Source organism: Triturus cristatus, chromosome 12 (genome assembly GCF_964204655.1).
Source record: "Triturus cristatus chromosome 12, aTriCri1.1, whole genome shotgun sequence".
NCBI classification, from domain to species: domain Eukaryota; kingdom Metazoa; phylum Chordata; class Amphibia; order Caudata; family Salamandridae; genus Triturus; species Triturus cristatus.
This window is the reverse complement of record NC_140595.1, coordinates 840,898,147-840,917,058: the sequence shown is the minus strand read 5'-3', so window position 1 is coordinate 840,917,058 and position 18,912 is coordinate 840,898,147. Positions and strand designations below refer to the sequence as shown.

The following is an 18,912-nucleotide window of genomic DNA, read 5'->3' as shown; positions in this document are numbered from 1 at the left end:
GAGTACAAGGCACGTGACTGCACGTGACCGAACACGTGCAGCGTGCTGGAAGCCCCCGCAGCGGTACACACGGTGCCGCACGCATGGGGGGCCCTCACATTGCTCGCGTGTAGGCAGACACACAGTCCCACACACAGCTACTCGTATGTTCGGCGACCACACCACGGGGCAGTCACTCACTCACGTGCTGCATGATAACACAGGGGTCCCACCCATTGCATGTGCACTGGGACCCCCATGATGGGACAACCCATTGCTCATAACCTGAGCGGCCCCAAAGTGGTACCAGCCGCTGTGAGTGACGTCACTGCTAAAAGACTGGACGCCGAGGAGAACGTGGCACCAGAGCGTGTCAGCATCCGTTTATTTCCAATCTAGGTTAGTGTCACCCTATGTGGGGGTGATGCAAGTCCCGTAACCCGCATCTTTAAATCAAGTCAAGGTAAAAGGCTGCCACTAATCAGATAGCTTCATTTGAAGAGCCTCCCCCCACAAAATCAACAAACCCCCCTCTTGGAGTCTCAGATATAAAAAGGCAAACACTGCTGCCCTGTTTGTATTAGCCAAGGTTTTTTCTTCCTGAGCTCGCCTGGAGCCCTGCGGTCAAGTCAATGAGTAACTCGCTGATAACAGAGTCAAGCAGTCCGAAAAGACATCAGAACCTGAATACTGCATGGACGGGAGCCCGAACGGACAAAACTCATCACATGGGCCACAGTGGACTCAAGGCGGCCAGCGACGACTCAACTAAAGACAAGCATTGGAGCCCAAAGAGCGGTCGCTCAGATCTCAGCCTCTGCTGACCGTAGGCACCAGGGGCCACCAGGGGCCACCAGGGGCCACCATGGGCCTCACGAACTGGCTCACGACTCTCTTCTCTCACAGGAGAGTCACCGACTCACAGATTAACATCTTGACCGAAAGCCAGCCCCTGACAAACCTAACTCCAGATGGCAGCGTGGTGCTCCAGAGTGCACGGCCAGTGGTCCAAGGCGAGGCAGCAAGCTCTCTGGGCGCCCTGGAGGCAGAATTCAGCCATCTGGTGGCCCAAGTCGGAGGGAAGGAGAAGTTCCTGTTTGTGGGGGACGCAGTGACCGCAGGGAAGGCATCCGGTGGTGGGATTTTCCAAGAACTTTCCAACCACCTTTTTGGAAACACAGTTGGAGACACCATGGGAGTCACAGACCCTGAGGAAATGGGAAAAAGCAATGTTGTAACTGGGAAGGGCCAGTCGGTACCTGTGGAACGCGCACCTCCTGCACATGCCAAGTCCCGCGCCTTCAAGTACCCCGCAATCTTGGTGGTCTTTAAGTTCACCATCCTACAAGAGAAGGCCAATGAGGTAGCCATCAGGGAGATATTGAAGGACGTCCGGTCCAGGTCCAAGGAGGCTGCCCCGGCCATCATTGGTATTGTGTACTGCGAGGATGACGTCTCAGAGGAGGAAGAGCGGGCTGCGTACCACCAGCTCTCGCGCTACCTTCAGGATGCGTTCCACCCCGAGAGCAGCAGGGGGCCTCAGGTCAGCGTCTGCCTCTATACCAAGTCAAGGCCTAGGTCTATCCTGGGAGTGCGGAGCTGTGTGTGGGAGACACTGGGCGACCCCGCGGCAGGTAATGCTTCATTGTCAATCTGATTGAAGGTATTCAAGAATGTGACACAAAGGCAGTCTAACCACCAGGGGGGGAGGTGCCTGGACGCAATAGCCCCAAGTTTTTAGGTCGACTATCTGGGTAATGAACCCCATTTACTGTCAGTTTCTGATCCTCATGGTGGAGGTGTCCGGAGGAAGTCAGGATATTTCCTTGATTCAGTCTGAAAAGGCCTGAACGGTGTGTCGAGGTTTGAGGGAGATTGTCTATGGTCGATGCTTCTGAGATGCCTGAATCCTGGCTCTCCAACCAGGCATCACTACTCAATGGTCACTCTTCTTGTTTCCTGGTTTTGCCGTGGACATTGGTTCGTAAGGTGAACACTGCCTCAGACAATGAACCTATTCCAGAGGGTTCGCCAACCCCACAGACTGAGGAGGGAGCTTATCGGGGAGGTAGAACCATGGGCAGTGGTCGCGTGCTACCTCTATTTGCCCCAGCCCTCCCTTCCTGCATCGGCCTCACAGTGATGTGTGTGTGGAGCCCTCACGACGAAGGAGGTTGGTCTTCAATCTCAGATCTGGGTCGAGAATCTTCTGGTGCTGAGAGATCAGTGACACATCTCAGCAGGTTGATGACACTGGTGAGGTCCACGCAGCCAGGTTGATTACACTAGTGAGGTCCACGCAGGCGGGTTGATGGCACTGGTAAGGTCCATGCAGGCAGGTTGACTGGTGAGGTCCTCGCAGGCAGGTTGAGGACACTGGTGAGGTCCACGCAGGCAGGTTGATGACTCTGGTGTGGTCCACGCAGGCAGGTTGACTGGTGAGGTCCATGCAGGCAGGTTGATGACACTGGTGAGGTCCATGCAGGCAGGTTGACGACACTGGCAGATTGATGACACTGGTGAGGTCCACGTAGGCAGGTTGATGACACTGGTGTGGTCCACGCAGGCAGGTTGATGACACTGGTGAGGTCCATGCAGGCAGGTTGATGACACTGGTGAGGTCCACGCAGGCAGGTTGATGACTCTGGTGTGGTCCACGTAGGCAGGTTGATTGGTGAGGTCCATACAGGCAGGTTGATGGCACTGGTGAGGTCCATACAGGCAGGTTCATGACACTGGTGAGGTCCACGCGGGCTGGTTGATGACCCTGGTGAGGTCCACGCAGGCAGGTTGATGACACTGGTGAGGTCCACGCAGATAGGTTGATGACACTGGTGGGTTCCACGCGGACGGGTTGATGACACTGGTGTGGTCCACGCAGGCAGGTTGATGACACTGGTGAGGTCCATGCAGGCAGGTTGATGGCACTGGTGAGGTCCATGCAGGCAGGTTGATGATACTGGTGAGGTCCACGCAGGCAGGTTTAAGACACTGGTGAGGTCCACGCAGGCAGGTTGAAGACACTGGTGTGGTCCACGCAGGCAGGTTGATGACAATGTTGTGGTCCACGCAGGCAGGTTGATGGCACTGGTGAGGTCCACACAGGCAGGTTGATGACACTGCTGCGGTCCACGCAGGCAGGTTGGGTCCACACAGGCAGGTTGATGGCACTGGTGAGGTCCATGCAGGCAGGTTGATGATACTGGTGAGATCCACTCAGGCAGGTTGATGGCACTGGTGAGGTCCAAGCAGGCAGGTTGATGATACTGGTGAGGTCCACGCAGGCAGGTTGATGTCACTGGTGAGGCCCTCGCAGGCAGGTTTAAGACCCTGGTGAGGTCCACGCAGGCAGGTTGATGACACTGGTGAGGTCCATGCAGACAGGTTGACTGGTGAGGTTCACGCAGGCAGGTTGATGACACTGGTGTGGTCCACACAGGCAAGTTGATGACACTGGTGAGGTCCATGCAGGCAGGTTGATGACACTGGTGAGGTCCACGCAGTCAGGTTGATTACACTAGTGAGGTCCACGCAGGCAGGTTGATGACACTGGTGTGGTCCACGCAGGTAGGTCGATGACACTGGTGAGGTCCACGCGGGCAGGTTGATGACACTGGTGTGGTCCACGCGGGCAGGTCGATGGCACTGGTGAGATCCACGCGGGCAGGTTGATGACACTGGTGAGGTCCACGCGGGCAGGTTGATGGCACTGGTGAGGTCCACGCGGGCAGGTTGATGACACTGGTGAGGTCCACGCAGGCAGGTTCACGACACTGGTGTGGTCCACGCAGGCAAGTTGATGTTACTGGTGAGGTCCACGCGGGCAGGTTGATGACACTGGTGAGGTCCACGCAGGCAGGTTCACGACACTGGTGTGGTCCACGCAGGCAGGTTGATGACACTGGTGAGGTCCACGCAGGCAGGTTCACGACACTGGTGTGGTCCACGCAGGCAGGTTGATGACACTGGTGAGGTCCATGCAGACAGGTTGACTGGTGAGGTTCACGCAGGCAGGTTGATGACACTGGTGTGGTCCACACAGGCAGGTTGATGACACTGGTGAGGTCCATGCAGGCAGGTTGATGACACTGGTGAGGTCCACGCAGTCAGGTTGATTACACTAGTGAGGTCCACGCAGGCAGGTTGATGACACTGGTGTGGTCCACGCAGGTAGGTCGATGACACTGGTGAGGTCCACGCGGGCAGGTTGATGACACTGGTGTGGTCCACGCGGGCAGGTCGATGGCACTGGTGAGATCCACGCGGGCAGGTTGATGACACTGGTGAGGTCCACGCGGGCAGGTTGATGGCACTGGTGAGGTCCACGCGGGCAGGTTGATGACACTGGTGAGGTCCACGCAGGCAGGTTCACGACACTGGTGTGGTCCACGCAGGCAAGTTGATGTTACTGGTGAGGTCCACGCAGGCAGGTTGATGGCACTGGTGTGGTCCACGCGGGCAGGTTGATGGCACTGGTGTGGCCCACGCGGGCAGGTTGATGACACTGGTGAGGTCCACGCGGGCAGGTTGATGGCAGGGGTGTGGTCCACGCGGGCAGGTTGATGACACTGGTGTGGTCCACGCGGGCAGATTGATGACACTGGTGAGGTCCACGCAGGCAGGTTGATGGCAGGGGTGTGGCCCACGCGGGCAGGTTGATGACACTGGTGAGGTCCACGCGGGCAGGTTGATGGCAGGGGTGTGGTCCACGCGGGCAGGTTGATGACACTGGTGAGGTCCACGCAGGCAGGTTGATGACACAGGAAACGGCCACTACAACGCAGCCGTTTCCACACATAACATTGACCACGCATGCATTACAACGCATGCGTGGTTACCATGAATAGCCTTTACTACGCATACCTTTACTACGAGATTTATTTATTTATTTATTATTTATTTAGTATTTTGTAGAGCGCACCGCTACCTCCGACGGAGGTGTCCCGGCGCTGAAGACATAATCTCTAAGGAGTAAGGAGAGTGTGAGAGGTGGATTTTAGTATTAGATCTGGGAAAAAACCAGGTCTTCAGTTTTTTTCGGAATAGGGGTTCTGATGTCAGAAATCTTAACTCTGTGGGCAGTTGGTTCCAGAGTTTGGATGTAGCAACTGCAAGGGCCCTTCCTCCCGTGCGTGCAAGACGATAACGGGGGCATACCATGAGGCGGAGATGGTTAGATCTGAGGTTTCGTGGGGCTTGTGAAAACCTCAATCTGCGCCGTAGGTATGTGGGGCCTCGGTCATTGAGAGCTCTAAAAGCCAGAGTTAAGGCTTTAAATTGGATGCGCAGTCTGATTGGGAGCCAGTGGAGTTTGATCAAGTGGGGTGAGATGGAATGGCGGTAAGGGATATTGCATATCAGCCTGGCTGCTGCGTTTTGGACTCTCTGTAGTTGGTTAATGATGTAGGTAGGAGCACCTACATACAGGCTGTTAGCGTAGTCCAGGTGGGAGGTGATGAGGGCATGGACTACTATTTTTCGAGAGTCCAGCGGTAAAAAGGGGATGATTTTTTTTAACATTCGTAGCTTCCCGAAACAGGCTGAGGTGGCTTTGTTGACTTGGGTTTTACAAGAGAGGGAGGTGTCGAATTGGAAGCCTAGGTTTCGGGCGGCTTGGACTGGTTCCGGAGGAGGGTTGAGTTCAGACGGCCACCAGAGATTGGAGGGTAAGGGAGTTTCCTGATTGAAGAATAAGACTTCTGTCTTATCTGTATTGAGTTTTAGATTATTTGCAGACATCCATGAGGCGATATTCAGCATGCAGTGGCGAAAGTTGTCGAATGATTTTTCAGAGTGATCTTTGAAAGAGAACACCAGTTGGGTGTCGTCAGCGTAGAAGGTTACTTTGACGCCACAGGATTCAACAACTTTTGCCAGTGGAAGGAGGTACACATTAAAAAGGAGCGGGCTAAGGGAGGAGCCCTGCGGAACGCCCCAGATCAGTGGTTTTTTGGAGGAGGGTCCCAACATAACTTGTTGGGTTCTGTTCGTGAGAAAAGATTTTACCCATGAGAGGGGAGGTCCGCCGATACCTATCTCTTGTAGGCGAGTCAGTAGTTTGTCATGAGAGATGGTGTCAAATGCCGCGGATAGGTCGAGGAGGACCAGCATGGTCTCCTCTCCCCTATCCGTGCATTCTCGGATCGACTCGGAAACTTCGAGTAGAGCCGATTCAGTACTGTAGTCCGGTCTGAAACCCGATTGGGTATCGTAGAGCAGGGAGTTTGATTCTAGGCAGTGTGATAGTTGTTTTTGAACAGCTTTCTCAAGTACTTTGGCGGGTGTGGGTAAAAGTGAGATCGGCCGGTAGTTGTTTAGGCAGGAAGGGTCTAAGCCTGTTTTTTTTGGGATTGGGATTAGTAATGCATGTTTCCAGGCGGAGGGCACAACACCGGAGATTAAAGAGGAGTTCCAGATTTCGAGAAGGGGATTGATGATTAGGGGGGCGATTTCATTCATAATTAATGCCGGGGCTGGGTCCAGGGGAGAGCCTGATTTACATTCCAGAAAAATCTTCAGGGCAAGTTCCTTAGTTAGTGGTTGGAATGCTGTGAATTCATGATTGCAGTTAGAGGCGGGGTCTTCGGAAATGTTGGAGCCATTCTGAAGGATAGTTGCCGCAATATTGGCAATTTTTTCTTCAAAGAAGTTTGAAAGTTTTTCACTCAGGGCTTGGGACATAGGAACAGGGGAGGACAATGCACTGGGATGAGTGAAATCTTTTACTATATTAAAAAGGGACTTGGTCGAGTTTTTTGCCTTGGCAATAGTATCTGAAAAGTAGGTGCACATGGAGTTGCGTTTGAGTTTGCGAAACTCTTTAAGGCCTTGTCGGTAAAGGGCCTTGGCTTCCGGGTCATAGTGCTGGCTCCAAAGTCGTTCCATCTTTTTGCACTTGCTTCTGTATGCCCTGAGATCTTGAGTGAACCATGGGGCAGAAGGTTTTTGTCTGCGGGAGGTAAGGGTTTGTAAAGGGCAATTTTTTCTATGGCGGACGTAAGGTCGTTATCAAATATACGTACCGCTACGTCGAGATCGTCCAGTAGGGGGTTTAGACTGTTGAGGTATTTTTGCTCGAAGGTAGTTAATGAGAGCTTGTGCCATTTCCTGCCTTGTGTTCTAATGGCGGGCTCCTGTTTGACAATTTGGGCCAAGGGGACCTCGAAAGGTATTAAGTGATGGTCAGACCAAGTTAGAGGTAAGGGGGGGAGGGTTTTAAGATCCTCGTAGTTCGAAAAAATAAGGTCGAGGGTGTGTCCTGCGGAATGAGTGGGGCCTATTACCTTTTGTGACAAATTTAAATTTTGCATAGATTCCAGGAGCTGAGAGGCGCGGTTGCAGTTGCTTACGTCCACATGATGGTTGAAATCTCCTAATACTATGATGTGGGGATGTTTAAGAGAGAGATCTGCCGTGATTGCCAATAGCTCTGAAATGACAGGTTGGGGGGTGTTCGGGGGGTTATAAACCAAGATCCCTGAGGAGATGGCGGTGGAGGAGTCTGTGATTGAGAAGTATAGAGCTTCTATAGGCTTGATGTTAGAGATTTTCCTGGATGTAATTTTCAGGTGGTTCTTTAGGATCACAGCGATTCCTCCACCCGTTTTGGTGCCTTCACGGCTTAGTCCGGTGAAGCTGTAACCGGTTGGTACAGCTAGGGCGATGTCTGGGTTGGAGGAGTCTTTAATCCAGGTCTCAGTTAAGAATAATGCATCCCAGGATGTGGAGGATAGTAGAAGCCAGATGTCATTGGCGTGACAGGATAGGGAGCGGCAGTTCGCTAAACCCATGAAATAGGTTTTTGCCGGAGGGGGCTTATTGGTTGCGGGTTTGCGGGGGCGAGTCCGGTCGGGGCATAGGGAGAAAGAGCAATTTAGGCATTTGTGCAGGAAAGGGCGAGGTTGCAGGAGGTGGGAGATGAGCAGGATGTCTTACCTAGGTCTAGGAGCTGTGATCTGGTCCAGGTTAGTCTCTGAGCGGGATGAGGACTAACATTATGGTTGGCCCTAGGCCCGGAGCTGGCGCGGACGGGCGCAGACGGGCTTCCCTTAGGCGCGCCTTTGGCGCGCAATTGTCGCGCCCGCTGCGCTCGCCCGCTGCCCGTCCGAAATATACACATAATTTATAGTGGGAGGCTGACGGGGGAGAGGGGCGTGGCCTCGTAAAAGTGGGCGTGGCCTTAGGGTGCGGCGGGAAATGGCGGCAATGTTAGAATCGATAGAGTGTCCTCGGCAGCGCTAAGATCTGCTGCGAGGCAGTGGGCAGGAGGCTTGAAATGAGGAACGGTGAGGTTCTTTAGTTCAACACACACACATTCACTCGTGATTTTCCTATCGATTTTAAAAAACAAAGTAATTACTGTCGTGACTCTCAAAGATTAAAATTAGAGTGCTCGTTGCCTGTGGCTCCCGGCTTCCGCCTCAGGAGATATGAACTTCTGTCAGGACGCTGGGATTTCGCGTCTTTTATAGTCCAGGGGGCGTGGCCTCGTAAAATTGGGCGTGGCCTTAGGGTGCGGCGGGAAATGGCAGCAATGTTAGAATCGATAGAGTGTCCTCGGCAGCGCTAACATCTGCTGCGAGGCTGTGGGCAGGAGGCTTCAAATGAGGAACGGTGAGGTTCTTTAGTTCAACACACACACATTCACTCGTGATTTTCCTTTCGATTTTAAAAAACAAAGTAATTACTGTCGTGACTCTCAAAGATTAAGATTAGAGTGCTCGTTGCCTGTGGCTCCCGGCTTCCGCCTCAGGAGATATGAACTTCTGTCAGGACGCTGGGATTGCGTCTTTTATAGTCCAGGGGGTGTGGCCTCGTAAAAGTGGGCGTGGCCTTAGGGTGCGGCGGGAAATGGCGGCAATGTTAGAATCGATAGAGTGTCCTCGGCAGCGCTAAGATCTGCTGCGAGGCTGTGGGCAGGAGGCTTGAAATGAGGAACGGTGAGGTTCTTTAGTTCAACACACACACATTCACTCGTGATTTTCCTTTCGATTTTAAAAAACAAAGTAATTACTGTCGTGACTCTCAAAGATTAAAATTAGAGTGCTCGTTGCCTGTGGCTCCCGGCTTCCGCCTCAGGAGATATGAACTTCTGTCAGGACGCTGGGATTTCGCGTCTTTTATAGTCCAGGGGGCGTGGCCTCGTAAAAGTTGGCGTAGTAAAGGCATGTGTGGTAAAGGTAAGGGGACTTGGGGGTCTCCTCCCCCCAAAAATAATAAACGGGTAAAAAAAGGGGGTTTGGGGGGGTCTCCACCCCCCAAAAAAACCTCACCATTTGAAGTCGCGATGTGAAGGTAATCAGCGTCATTAGAGGAACCGGAAAGACACTTCTGGTTCCTCTTTACAACGTGTGCCATGACGAGAGGAGGGCTTGGAGACGGAAGGGGGATATTAGTATTTAAAAAAATAAATAAGGGATGAGGGGGTGTGTAGAGAAGGGGTAAAATGTTAGGGTTAAAGGGAGGGGTATTTAATAAAAGGGTTTATGGGTGGGAATCGGAGCAGTATATGGAAATGGGGAAGGAATCGGAGATAACATTTAGCAAGAACATGCCATTAACATGCATGGTTTAACAACGAAAAACGTTGTAAAAGCATGCCTGGTAATGGCATTTTCGTGGTAAAGGTTATGTGTAAAAATGGCATTCTCGTTGTAACGCATGCGTGGTAAAGGCATGCGTTGCAACGGAATGTGTTGTAATATCATACAACCTGATGACACTTGTGAGGTCCACGCAGGCAGGTTGATGACACTGGTGAGGTCCACGCAGGCAGGTTGATGACACTCGTGTGGTCCACGCAGGCAGGTTGATGACACTGGTGAGGTTCACGCAGGCAGGTTGATGGCACTGGTGAGGTCCACGCAGGCAGGTTGATGACACTCGTGTGGTCCACGCAGGCAGGTTGATGACACTGGTGAGGTTCACGCAGGCAGGTTAATGGCACTGGTGAGGTCCACGCAGGCAGGTTCACGACACTGGTGTGGTCCACTCAGGCAGGTTGATGACACTGGTGAGGTCCACGCAGGCAGGTTGATGACACTGGTGTGGTCCACGCAGGCAGGTTGATGACACTGGTGAGGTCCACGCAGGCAGGTTGATGACACTGTTGAGGTCCACGCAGGCAGGTTGATGGCACTGGTGAGTGTGAGAAGTTGGCCTGGTATATGCTGTCCACTAGTTATAGTGGGCACCTTGCGCCAGTCCAAACGACCCTTATTGATGATTAGGTTAAAGACAACCTTTATTGAAAGCTATCCTAGTGATAGCTATGGAGAGCAGCCTTCAGGCTAAGTCTCGAAGGACTGTAAAGCAGCTTGGTTTACCAGATTGTAACCTCCTGAATGACCCAATGAAAGGAGAACCACACAAGGTATATATAAAATATATGTATTTATTACTAAACACTCTCTACTAACCTCATTATGAGATTAGAGAACAAGATACACAATATTAAAGCACTAGAACGACAGTAAATAGCACAATACACAGCGGGCTCCAGGGGGAGACCAAACCATATACTAAGAAAGTGGTAAAGCAACCACGACTTGACTAGACACAGTGCCTAGAGCACGTAGAATCGCTGGGATCCCAAGGAACCTCCCAAGGTAGTGACACAGAGACCCACGAGGGACGCGTGCAGTGTGAGAACACAGGCGCGAGCTCCGTATAAATCTATGGGAAAGTCGCGGTTGGAATTTTAAAGATTAAGGACACTTAGGAGAGGACTTCAAGCAAACACTTTGGAACATAGAAGGTTTTAAGGCCAGCACTCTTGAGAGTACCGAGGTACCCGTGTTACCTATCCCAAGAGAGCTGGGTGCATAGTGGTCAAGGGGTGTTGGAAACGCTCGTTGATTGCAATGGCGTGATGCGAAGAAGTGCTGCTCCTGGGAAGATGAGAAGTGTCCGGTGTGATCCAAGCCTGGATCGGAGCTAAGTAGAACCTGAAAGCAGAGGGGACAGAATCTGGGTTACTTCACAGTGACCACGGACCCGCTAGACGAATGCTCACCAATGTCGGGTATTTCAGGTGAGATGAGGTGAAGCTTGACTCTGCAGCCACGGGGAGCAGGAGATATCAACGATGACCAAAGTCCGGAGGTGAGCTGTCCCACAAAGGATGTCGAGTGCTCGGGGGTCAAACACCAACAAGCCTTGGTAACTGCAACCCACGCGGTCAGGGAAAAGATGCTTCGGTGAGGACCAGCAAGGTCCTGGGGACTCCCCAAGCGATGGAGAGTCAGGGCACATCTGTAGCAACCAGGAAAGCCCACTTAAAGTCAAAGTTCTCATCTCAGGAACCAACAGGTCGACGGATCAGGGATCGCGATGGAACCTCGAGCTGAATCACAAAATACCAGCCCACAGAACACTTGTGGAGTGTAGGCCGGAAACCTTCTGTGGAAATACTGCTCGGGGTCTGGACTACAGGTAGCCCAAAGCACAGCCTAAGGGATTGCTAAAAAGCATATGCTGCTGCAAATGTACACGGTGCCCAGGGGTACGGCTTGCACGGTCCCCAGGAGGGATGCGGATCTCAGAATTGCTGAGAACACGGATCAACCTCAGAGACCACAGAAACCCACCTTCTGTGTTACAGAAATCTTCAGAATCCTTCAAGAGCTGCGGAGATGCAAACTGGTCAGATGCATTTCAGGTGCCTGCCTTGCAGGGGAGTAACTCCTTTACTCCAAGGGATATTCTTCAGTCATCCAACGTAGTGTAGATAGTCGAATGACTTGGTTTCTGTAGCAGAGTTTCGTCCAGGTAAATCTAAAGTCCTGTAGCCAGGGGTTCCTACTTTATACCCAAGGAAGGGGTGGGACAAACTCTGGGGACCCACCAATGGGAGGGTCAGGACAGAGGGGTGGCTACACCCATGTCCTTTGTCCAGTTTTGCGCCAGAGCAGGAGCAAATGGCTCCTGCAACTGGTTTGAGCTGGACTATGCACAGGGACACCAAATGTGCCCCCAGTGCAGACATCAAAGCACTCTCAGAGTGCACCCACCCAGCCCCAGTACAGTAAAGCCTGTCTGGAAGGTGGTCACACCTCCCTGTGACAGGAAACCTATTGTCCAGCCTCCCCTGTCTGAGTTTCATCCAGCAGCAGGAGGGCAGACTCGTGTCTGTGGCTTGCAGCATCCATTTTGTGATGCCAGGGTTCTGTGGAGCTGGTACCGGGTGTACCGGTGTAGTCATATTTCTCCCTCTAGTAGGGCGGAATCATACCTCCCACACCAGTTACTCGTGTGGAGGTATGATTCCAAGGTGTTTGACACTAAACACGACATGTTTTCATACAGCCATTTTAAAGTTAGCATTCACCGTGAGGTTATAATGCACTTAAGAGTATATGGTTGGCTGCATCACAAACAACACCGTAATAGAGGTTCCGAAGGCTGCAGAGGAGCTCTGCTCATGCATGGGCACGCTCTCACATAAAACCCAGCACCCTGCTTTCACGATTGATAAGACCTGCCATAGGGGTGACTGATAGGTTTATATTTGCAGTAATAAGGATAGATATAGTGAACCTATTTCTAAGTAAGGAGTGCATGCACCCCCTTACACAGGCTGCTGTAGCAGACCTGTTGTGCCATTTTGAATGGTCTCCCAGGATTGGCATAATACATGCTGAAGCCCCTGAGAGGCCTCTGGGATACCTATGCCCTGGGTACATAGTATACCATATACTAGGGACTGATAAGGGTACCCCAGAATCCAAAAGTACATGCAATCAATTTAGAGAGAAAGCAGCTAGACTGGGGTCCTGGATAGCAGGGCCCCAGCCAGACTAAGTCGAAAACAGTGAAACATCAGCAAAATGTGGGGGTAACTATAAGAAGCAGATCCTACTCTCCTACAGTGAGGTCCACGCAAGCAGGTTGATGGCATTGGTGAGGTCCACGCAGGCAGGTTGATGACACTGGTGCGGTCCAGGCAGGCAGGTTGATGGCACTGGTGAGGTCCACGCAGGCAGGTTGATGACACTGGTGTGGTCCACACAGGCAGGTTGATGGCACTGGTGTGGTCCACGCAGGCAGGTTGATGACACTGGTGAGGTCCACGCAGGCAGGTTGATGACACTGGTGAGGTCCACGCAGGCAGGTTGATGGCACTGGTGTGGTCCACGCAGGCAGGTTGATGGCACTGGTGAGATCCACGCACGCAGGCAGGTTTAAGACACTGGTGAGGTCCACGTAGGCTGAGACGGTGCTCACGGTGCTGTGAGCACACACAGTCTGCAGGCCGTGTCTTAACATCTAACTTCACTTCTTTCAGATCTAGGGAGAGGGGTGTCAGCTGCCCTTCTTCAGAAGACGCTGGAGTGGGCAACTGAAGAACCCCCGAATGCAGTGCTTCCCAGACTTTCTAGAACCCCACGATCCTTTGCGCCTCACCTACCTTTAATCCCCATGAGGTGAGCAAATTTTTAATGTAACTAAAGCATCGTGAGGTAGTCCACTGTCATTTACAAATATCACATTTTTCATTGAAATGACCGCAAAATGTACACAGACATCCAGTCTCAATGCTAAAATGCTGCAGCGCACACATGATAACGTGTGGAAATCGGCTTTCTGTAAATATGTATCATTCATGCATCACCAAGTGAAGTGTCTTCATTTCTTCTGACCCTATTAACCCGTTCCGTGCTCATGACGGAACCACTCCGTCATGAGCCACGGGTGCGCTGTGCTCATGACGGAGCGGTTCCGTCATGCTGCGGCCGTTGGCGGCCGCTCCGCCCACGCGGCGCTAATTCCCCGCCTGTGCGGGCGATTAGCGCAGTGGGCGGAGACGTGACGGAACCACTCCGTCATGAGCACAGCTCACCCGTGACTCATGACGGAGTGGTTCCGTCACGAGCACGGCGGCACCGTAACTGCCCCTAAACCCCCCCAGCGCCGTGGCGGAATTCCTGCCGCGGCGAAGGGGTTAAAATCTGTTTTCCAGCACAGTTCAAAATTACAAAAAAGGGCTTCATTTTTGCCTTCCTAACTGCTGGAGGCTCACAGTTCATTTACAGGTATTCACATTTGTAATCTACATTGTCACCTAATTCGCTTTATAAACCCCTCTCAGTTTGTAGTCAGAGAAAGAAACGAAAACACCAAGTCCACCACGTGTGACAAGGTAAACACAGAACTTGAAGGCATCTTTACTCATTGCTCGGACTCTCGAGACCCCCAAAAACTCACCTCCCACAGTTTGAGAAGGACTGCTCTACTGCACCAATCGCCACACTGCGCCTGCAGTGACCAGGTGCCCGTGGGAACCCCTTGCATCTTTTCATTGCTGTGATCTCTGGAGCGTCCATGGAGCCCTGGCAGCAGCCCTGAGATGAGCACACTGTGAGTGAAAGGCTCAGGGTAGCGGAGAGAGACCTGCAAGATGCTGGTAGGGTGGTGTCCCCCGCGACGCATACTCTGACACAGTAGTGTACCAGTGAGGCTATGGCCCTGGTGTGAGCAAGGCACATGGGACTCCCGTCCATGGGTGGACAGTAAAATACAGCCATAATTTGACGCATTGGACTTCGGGGCCACTTTGCCTGCTGCACCTGCTGAGAGAGTTGTTTGTGAGCCCGAGGGCATAATCTCAGAAGGAACACACTGTAACTGATTGTGTGACACAAAGCACTGTGGGGCACACCTACTGGGCAAACACCAGCCACACGAGCTGTACGTGGGCGACGGGATGGCCATGCAGGCACCCACGTGAGGGCAGACCAATGTCAAAGCATTGCATCAGGGGCAACATCTGGGAACACAAGGTGGTGTAACATTAGCCCCCACAGCCCCTGCGGGGCGGAGGGCCCAGAGCTCCAGGTGGCCCCTTCTGGCACTCTGCAGGGGCGGCGGGCCCCTGGACTGAGAGCTCATAACTGAGTCCTGAGCATGGGGCCCCCCTCCATGTCCTTTGCAGGGGAGCCCCTCAAGTTTTGTTATGCCACTGGGAAGAGAGCTGCCCAGCTGGGATGCCCGCTGCCCTACACTACAACGGTATAATCTTGGGGTAACACCCAATACACCCTTGAGGGCTTGGGCAAATGTAGTTGCAATAGTAGTGTGCCAACAAGGGATTTTGTTTTAGAAGAATTAAGTTTCTTTGTACAAAGCAAATTAGTTTTTAGATGAGCTCAAGACTGATACTCAACCACATGTTATTCAATTGAATTAGATCAAAGATATGCAACACACACGGGGTATCTTTTTAAGTGAAAAAATCACTGACTTTTTATATATAAACAATCGATAAAAAGGAGTACAATGGACAATTAAATGTGCAGTGTAACATGAAAGGAGAAAAACAACCAAATATTATCCACAGTTCATTACACAAAAGATATCCAATCCAATAAAGTAAACAGAGATCTATCTCATATTTGGAGAACAATCAGCTGTACATATGTGATGTGGAAATGGATAATGTAGTCGACGTTTCGGTCTGTTAGGGCGTCAATCCGTCAGACCATCTTCAGGACAGTAGAAATTTCAGAATGAGACTCTTATGAATCATTGCATTCGTATAGAGGTGTTATCGTTTCCTCATCGATTTTGGTTGTGCTCGTTCCGGTCTTAGTTGGGTAAGGATATTCCTTTTGTATGTCTATGGAGGAATAGTAGAGCACTGAAGGTCAGTATTCAGAATATACTGGTCTTGTGTATCAAGGAGGGCCAGTTGGTCCTTCGTTGGTTGTGCTTCTTAATTCAGAAGAATGTTTTTGTCGAAGTAAAAGCGAATTCAAGTGCCGTCCGTCAGTGGGAACTCGAGTGACACTGACGGACGGCACTTGAATTCGCTTACCCAACTAAGACCGGAACGAGCACAACCAAAATCGATGAGGAAACGATAACACCTCTATACGAATGCAATGATTCATAAGAGTCTCATTCTGAAATTTCTACTGTCCTGAAGATGGTCTGACGGATTGACGCCCTAACAGACCGAAACGTCGACTACATTATCCATTTCCACATCACATATGTACAGCTGATTGTTCTCCAAATATGAGATAGATCTCTGTTTACTTTATTGGATTGGATATCTTTTGTGTCATGAACTGTGGATAATATTTGGTTGTTTTTCTCCTTTCATGTTACACTGCACATTTAATTGTCCATTGTACTCCTTTTTATCAATTGTTTATATATAAAAAGTCAGTGATTTTTTCACTTAAAAAGATACCCCGTGTGTGTTGCATATCTTTGATCTAATTCAATTGAATAACATGTGGTTGAGTATCAGTCTTGAGCTCATCTAAAAACTAATTTGCTTTGTACAAAGAAACTTAATTCTTCTAAAACAAAATCCCTTGTCTACACTACAACGGGCTGATGCACAAACGATATTGTAAAAGATAATCTGTGTAGCAGAGCTACGACCTAGGGTGGATTTCCGTCTTCCGGGGTGCTAGTATTCATGACACCACGATGTATGCAAATCATTCCGTTCCCAGCATGCCCCTCTTCTGATCCCCACTGCATGTGTCTGCATTAGCACATGCACCTTTTCTACTTATTCCTCTAGCTGAAAACAGTTTAGGTGTTGAAAACTTGTCTAGGCACCCAATGAATTATGGGGAGTAGGGTGACCAACTGTCCGTAATTTTCACGGACTGTCCATAAATTAGCCCTAACGTCCATAGTGCCAATATCAGCAACATACTCGCCCTCATATATACAGCAATCTCCAGATGAAATAAACACACAAGACACCTTTTTTTGAGGAGAAAATTGCTGCAGGTTTATTTGCATACCGAAATATGCCAACATGGTGGGTCAACTTACGGGCGATCCAAGGGCGGGCAGCCCCTCCACTGCCTGCCCACCTGGAGAGCCAAATTGCACCGTGGCACTAACCATTCCGTGAGGGATGGCCACAGAGAGGGAGCTTGGTGGGCGTGAGAGGTACCTATACCAGGCTCCCCGCCCACCAGAGTGCCGGAAATGATGTAGGATGCGCCAGACCCATAGGGGGTCCCTACAGCACTAGACCGTCGTAGTGTGCCATCATGTGGCACTAAGGCGGCCACCCTCTTATGGGGGCCCCCTGCGTGGACTGCGGGCAGCCACATTGTCTGTGATAGATGTCTAAACAGACTCCCTGAAAGGACAAAAGTTAACTCCCATAATTGTGATTCCCCAGCTGAAGTGGAAGAGAGGGGGTCTCCTGTGCTGCATTCCGGAGAGAGGGGCAGACAGCTAAAACGAAAGAATTCTTCTTACAAGAGTGTCTGATTCCCCAAAGAAATACAAAGGTGCGCAATCAGCAAGTTGTGAATTGATGGAGTCACTTGAAACTTCCTGATAACAAGATATTTTCTTTATGAGCGGTACTGTAAGGGTGTGCCAAGCTGAGCTGAGGAGTGCGTGCTTTTTATGCACAGTTATAAAAAATGTTCGCACTACATATAATCTGTATATTCCTGAAATCTATAATTTAGAAGCACTTTTTATTTTTAACCTAAATTGATATGTGCATTTAGTGGCAGCCTATATTATACTGTGTGTAATTGACGTTTAAAATATTGACATAAAATTCACAATGCTTTCAGGGACCTCCGAGCACTAAAAATACACAAGTCACTTTTCTCTGCTGCACCAAACAGGATTACATTCTGTGGACCACTGGTTGCACCTATATACATCTGTAGTGAAAGCATTAACCAGTAGAGATTTCCTACCATACAGTAGAACATTTTCCAATAATTAGTTTACCTTTTATTTATTTTACAGTTAAGGTGTGCATTATTTTATGTGTAGTTTCTTGACGGCGAGAGATCAACAAAATAGTTACACAATATTTTACTCTTTTAACCCTTTCGATGCGCATGACGGAGCGGTTCCGTCATGCGCATCGGTTGTGCTGTGCGGATGACGGAACCGCTCCGTCATGGCCCCGCCCGCGCACGAACCCTTCAGCACAGCGCGGTAATCCGCGCCGCGCTGAAGGGGTTAAGCCAAGCCTTTAATTCCATCTCCACGCTCACTGACCCCGTCACATGGCAGTGTCCATACTTTTGTTAATGCCCTTCAAACGCTGCTTTGAAGAGCTCCGAGGTGGGTGAGCCGAGCTAAGGGTCATGCTCAGATCTTATGCCCGTGCATGCGCCAAGCCCTGATATATCTGCTATGTAAATCATAAACCAGACATCATGTAAAATATGATAACATTGAAGAGAAGTGTATTTCTTTAACATTAGAATGCATTGACGTTAATACATCACATTAAAGCATATTCCATCAAATACCGTAGGTTTTTGTCCAACTGGTATTCAGAACCCACATATTCTAAAGTGCTTTCATACGCATTAAAGGAAAAATTGATGATGAAGTAAAATATTTGCCTAGGATCATACAATTTAAGTACGGAAGTTGTGATTTCTCCTGGTTTTCTAAATTAACTTTGTAAAAATCAGCCAGGAAATGGGTATTTGTACTTCCTTATGTTAAGGGCTTTGTTTTGATTTCTTTGTGTATTTATCTGCAGTTTTTATAGAGCATGAATTCGACCCGAAGGTATTGGAGCCCCCTACATTAGCACCACTTTCTCACATTCATTGTTTATATGAATGGGGAGATTAAGTGGTTTTCCCAGAATCACAAGATGTTAAGCTGATGCCGAGACTCGAACCTGGTTCCCCAGTTCCAAAATCATCAGCCCTGATCCTAACGCCACATCCTGGGTAGAAGGAATGAGGCAGAAAGAAGCCACGTGAAAGCTCGGCTCGTTATGGGCTCGAGGGTCTGACAGGACCTTGAGCTGAGCCAGAGTCAGGCTTCAGGCTCGAGCCTGGCTCAACGCTTCAGTGGTTCACCACGTCTAGAATAGCTCTATAATGTCTAAACAGTCAGTGATATTAGCACACGGTGTCCTGCCCTCCCTTACTTTCATTATGGACCTGTTTTTAGGTCTCGGCTCGA

General features: G+C 50.4%; 1 protein-coding gene across 1 annotated transcript in view; it reads left to right on the top strand.

The window, feature by feature from the left end:
- The first annotated feature begins 593 nt into the window (after window positions 1-593).
- The window catches only part of LOC146783040 (uncharacterized), a 43,569-nt gene continuing 25,250 nt past the window's right edge, over window positions 594-18,912 (top strand). The window contains exon 1 of the mRNA XM_085637719.1: window positions 594-1,613. Coding sequence (XP_085493845.1) covers window positions 845-1,613 — 769 coding nt within the window. The 5' untranslated portion in view covers window positions 594-844. The remainder of the gene's footprint in view (window positions 1,614-18,912) is intronic.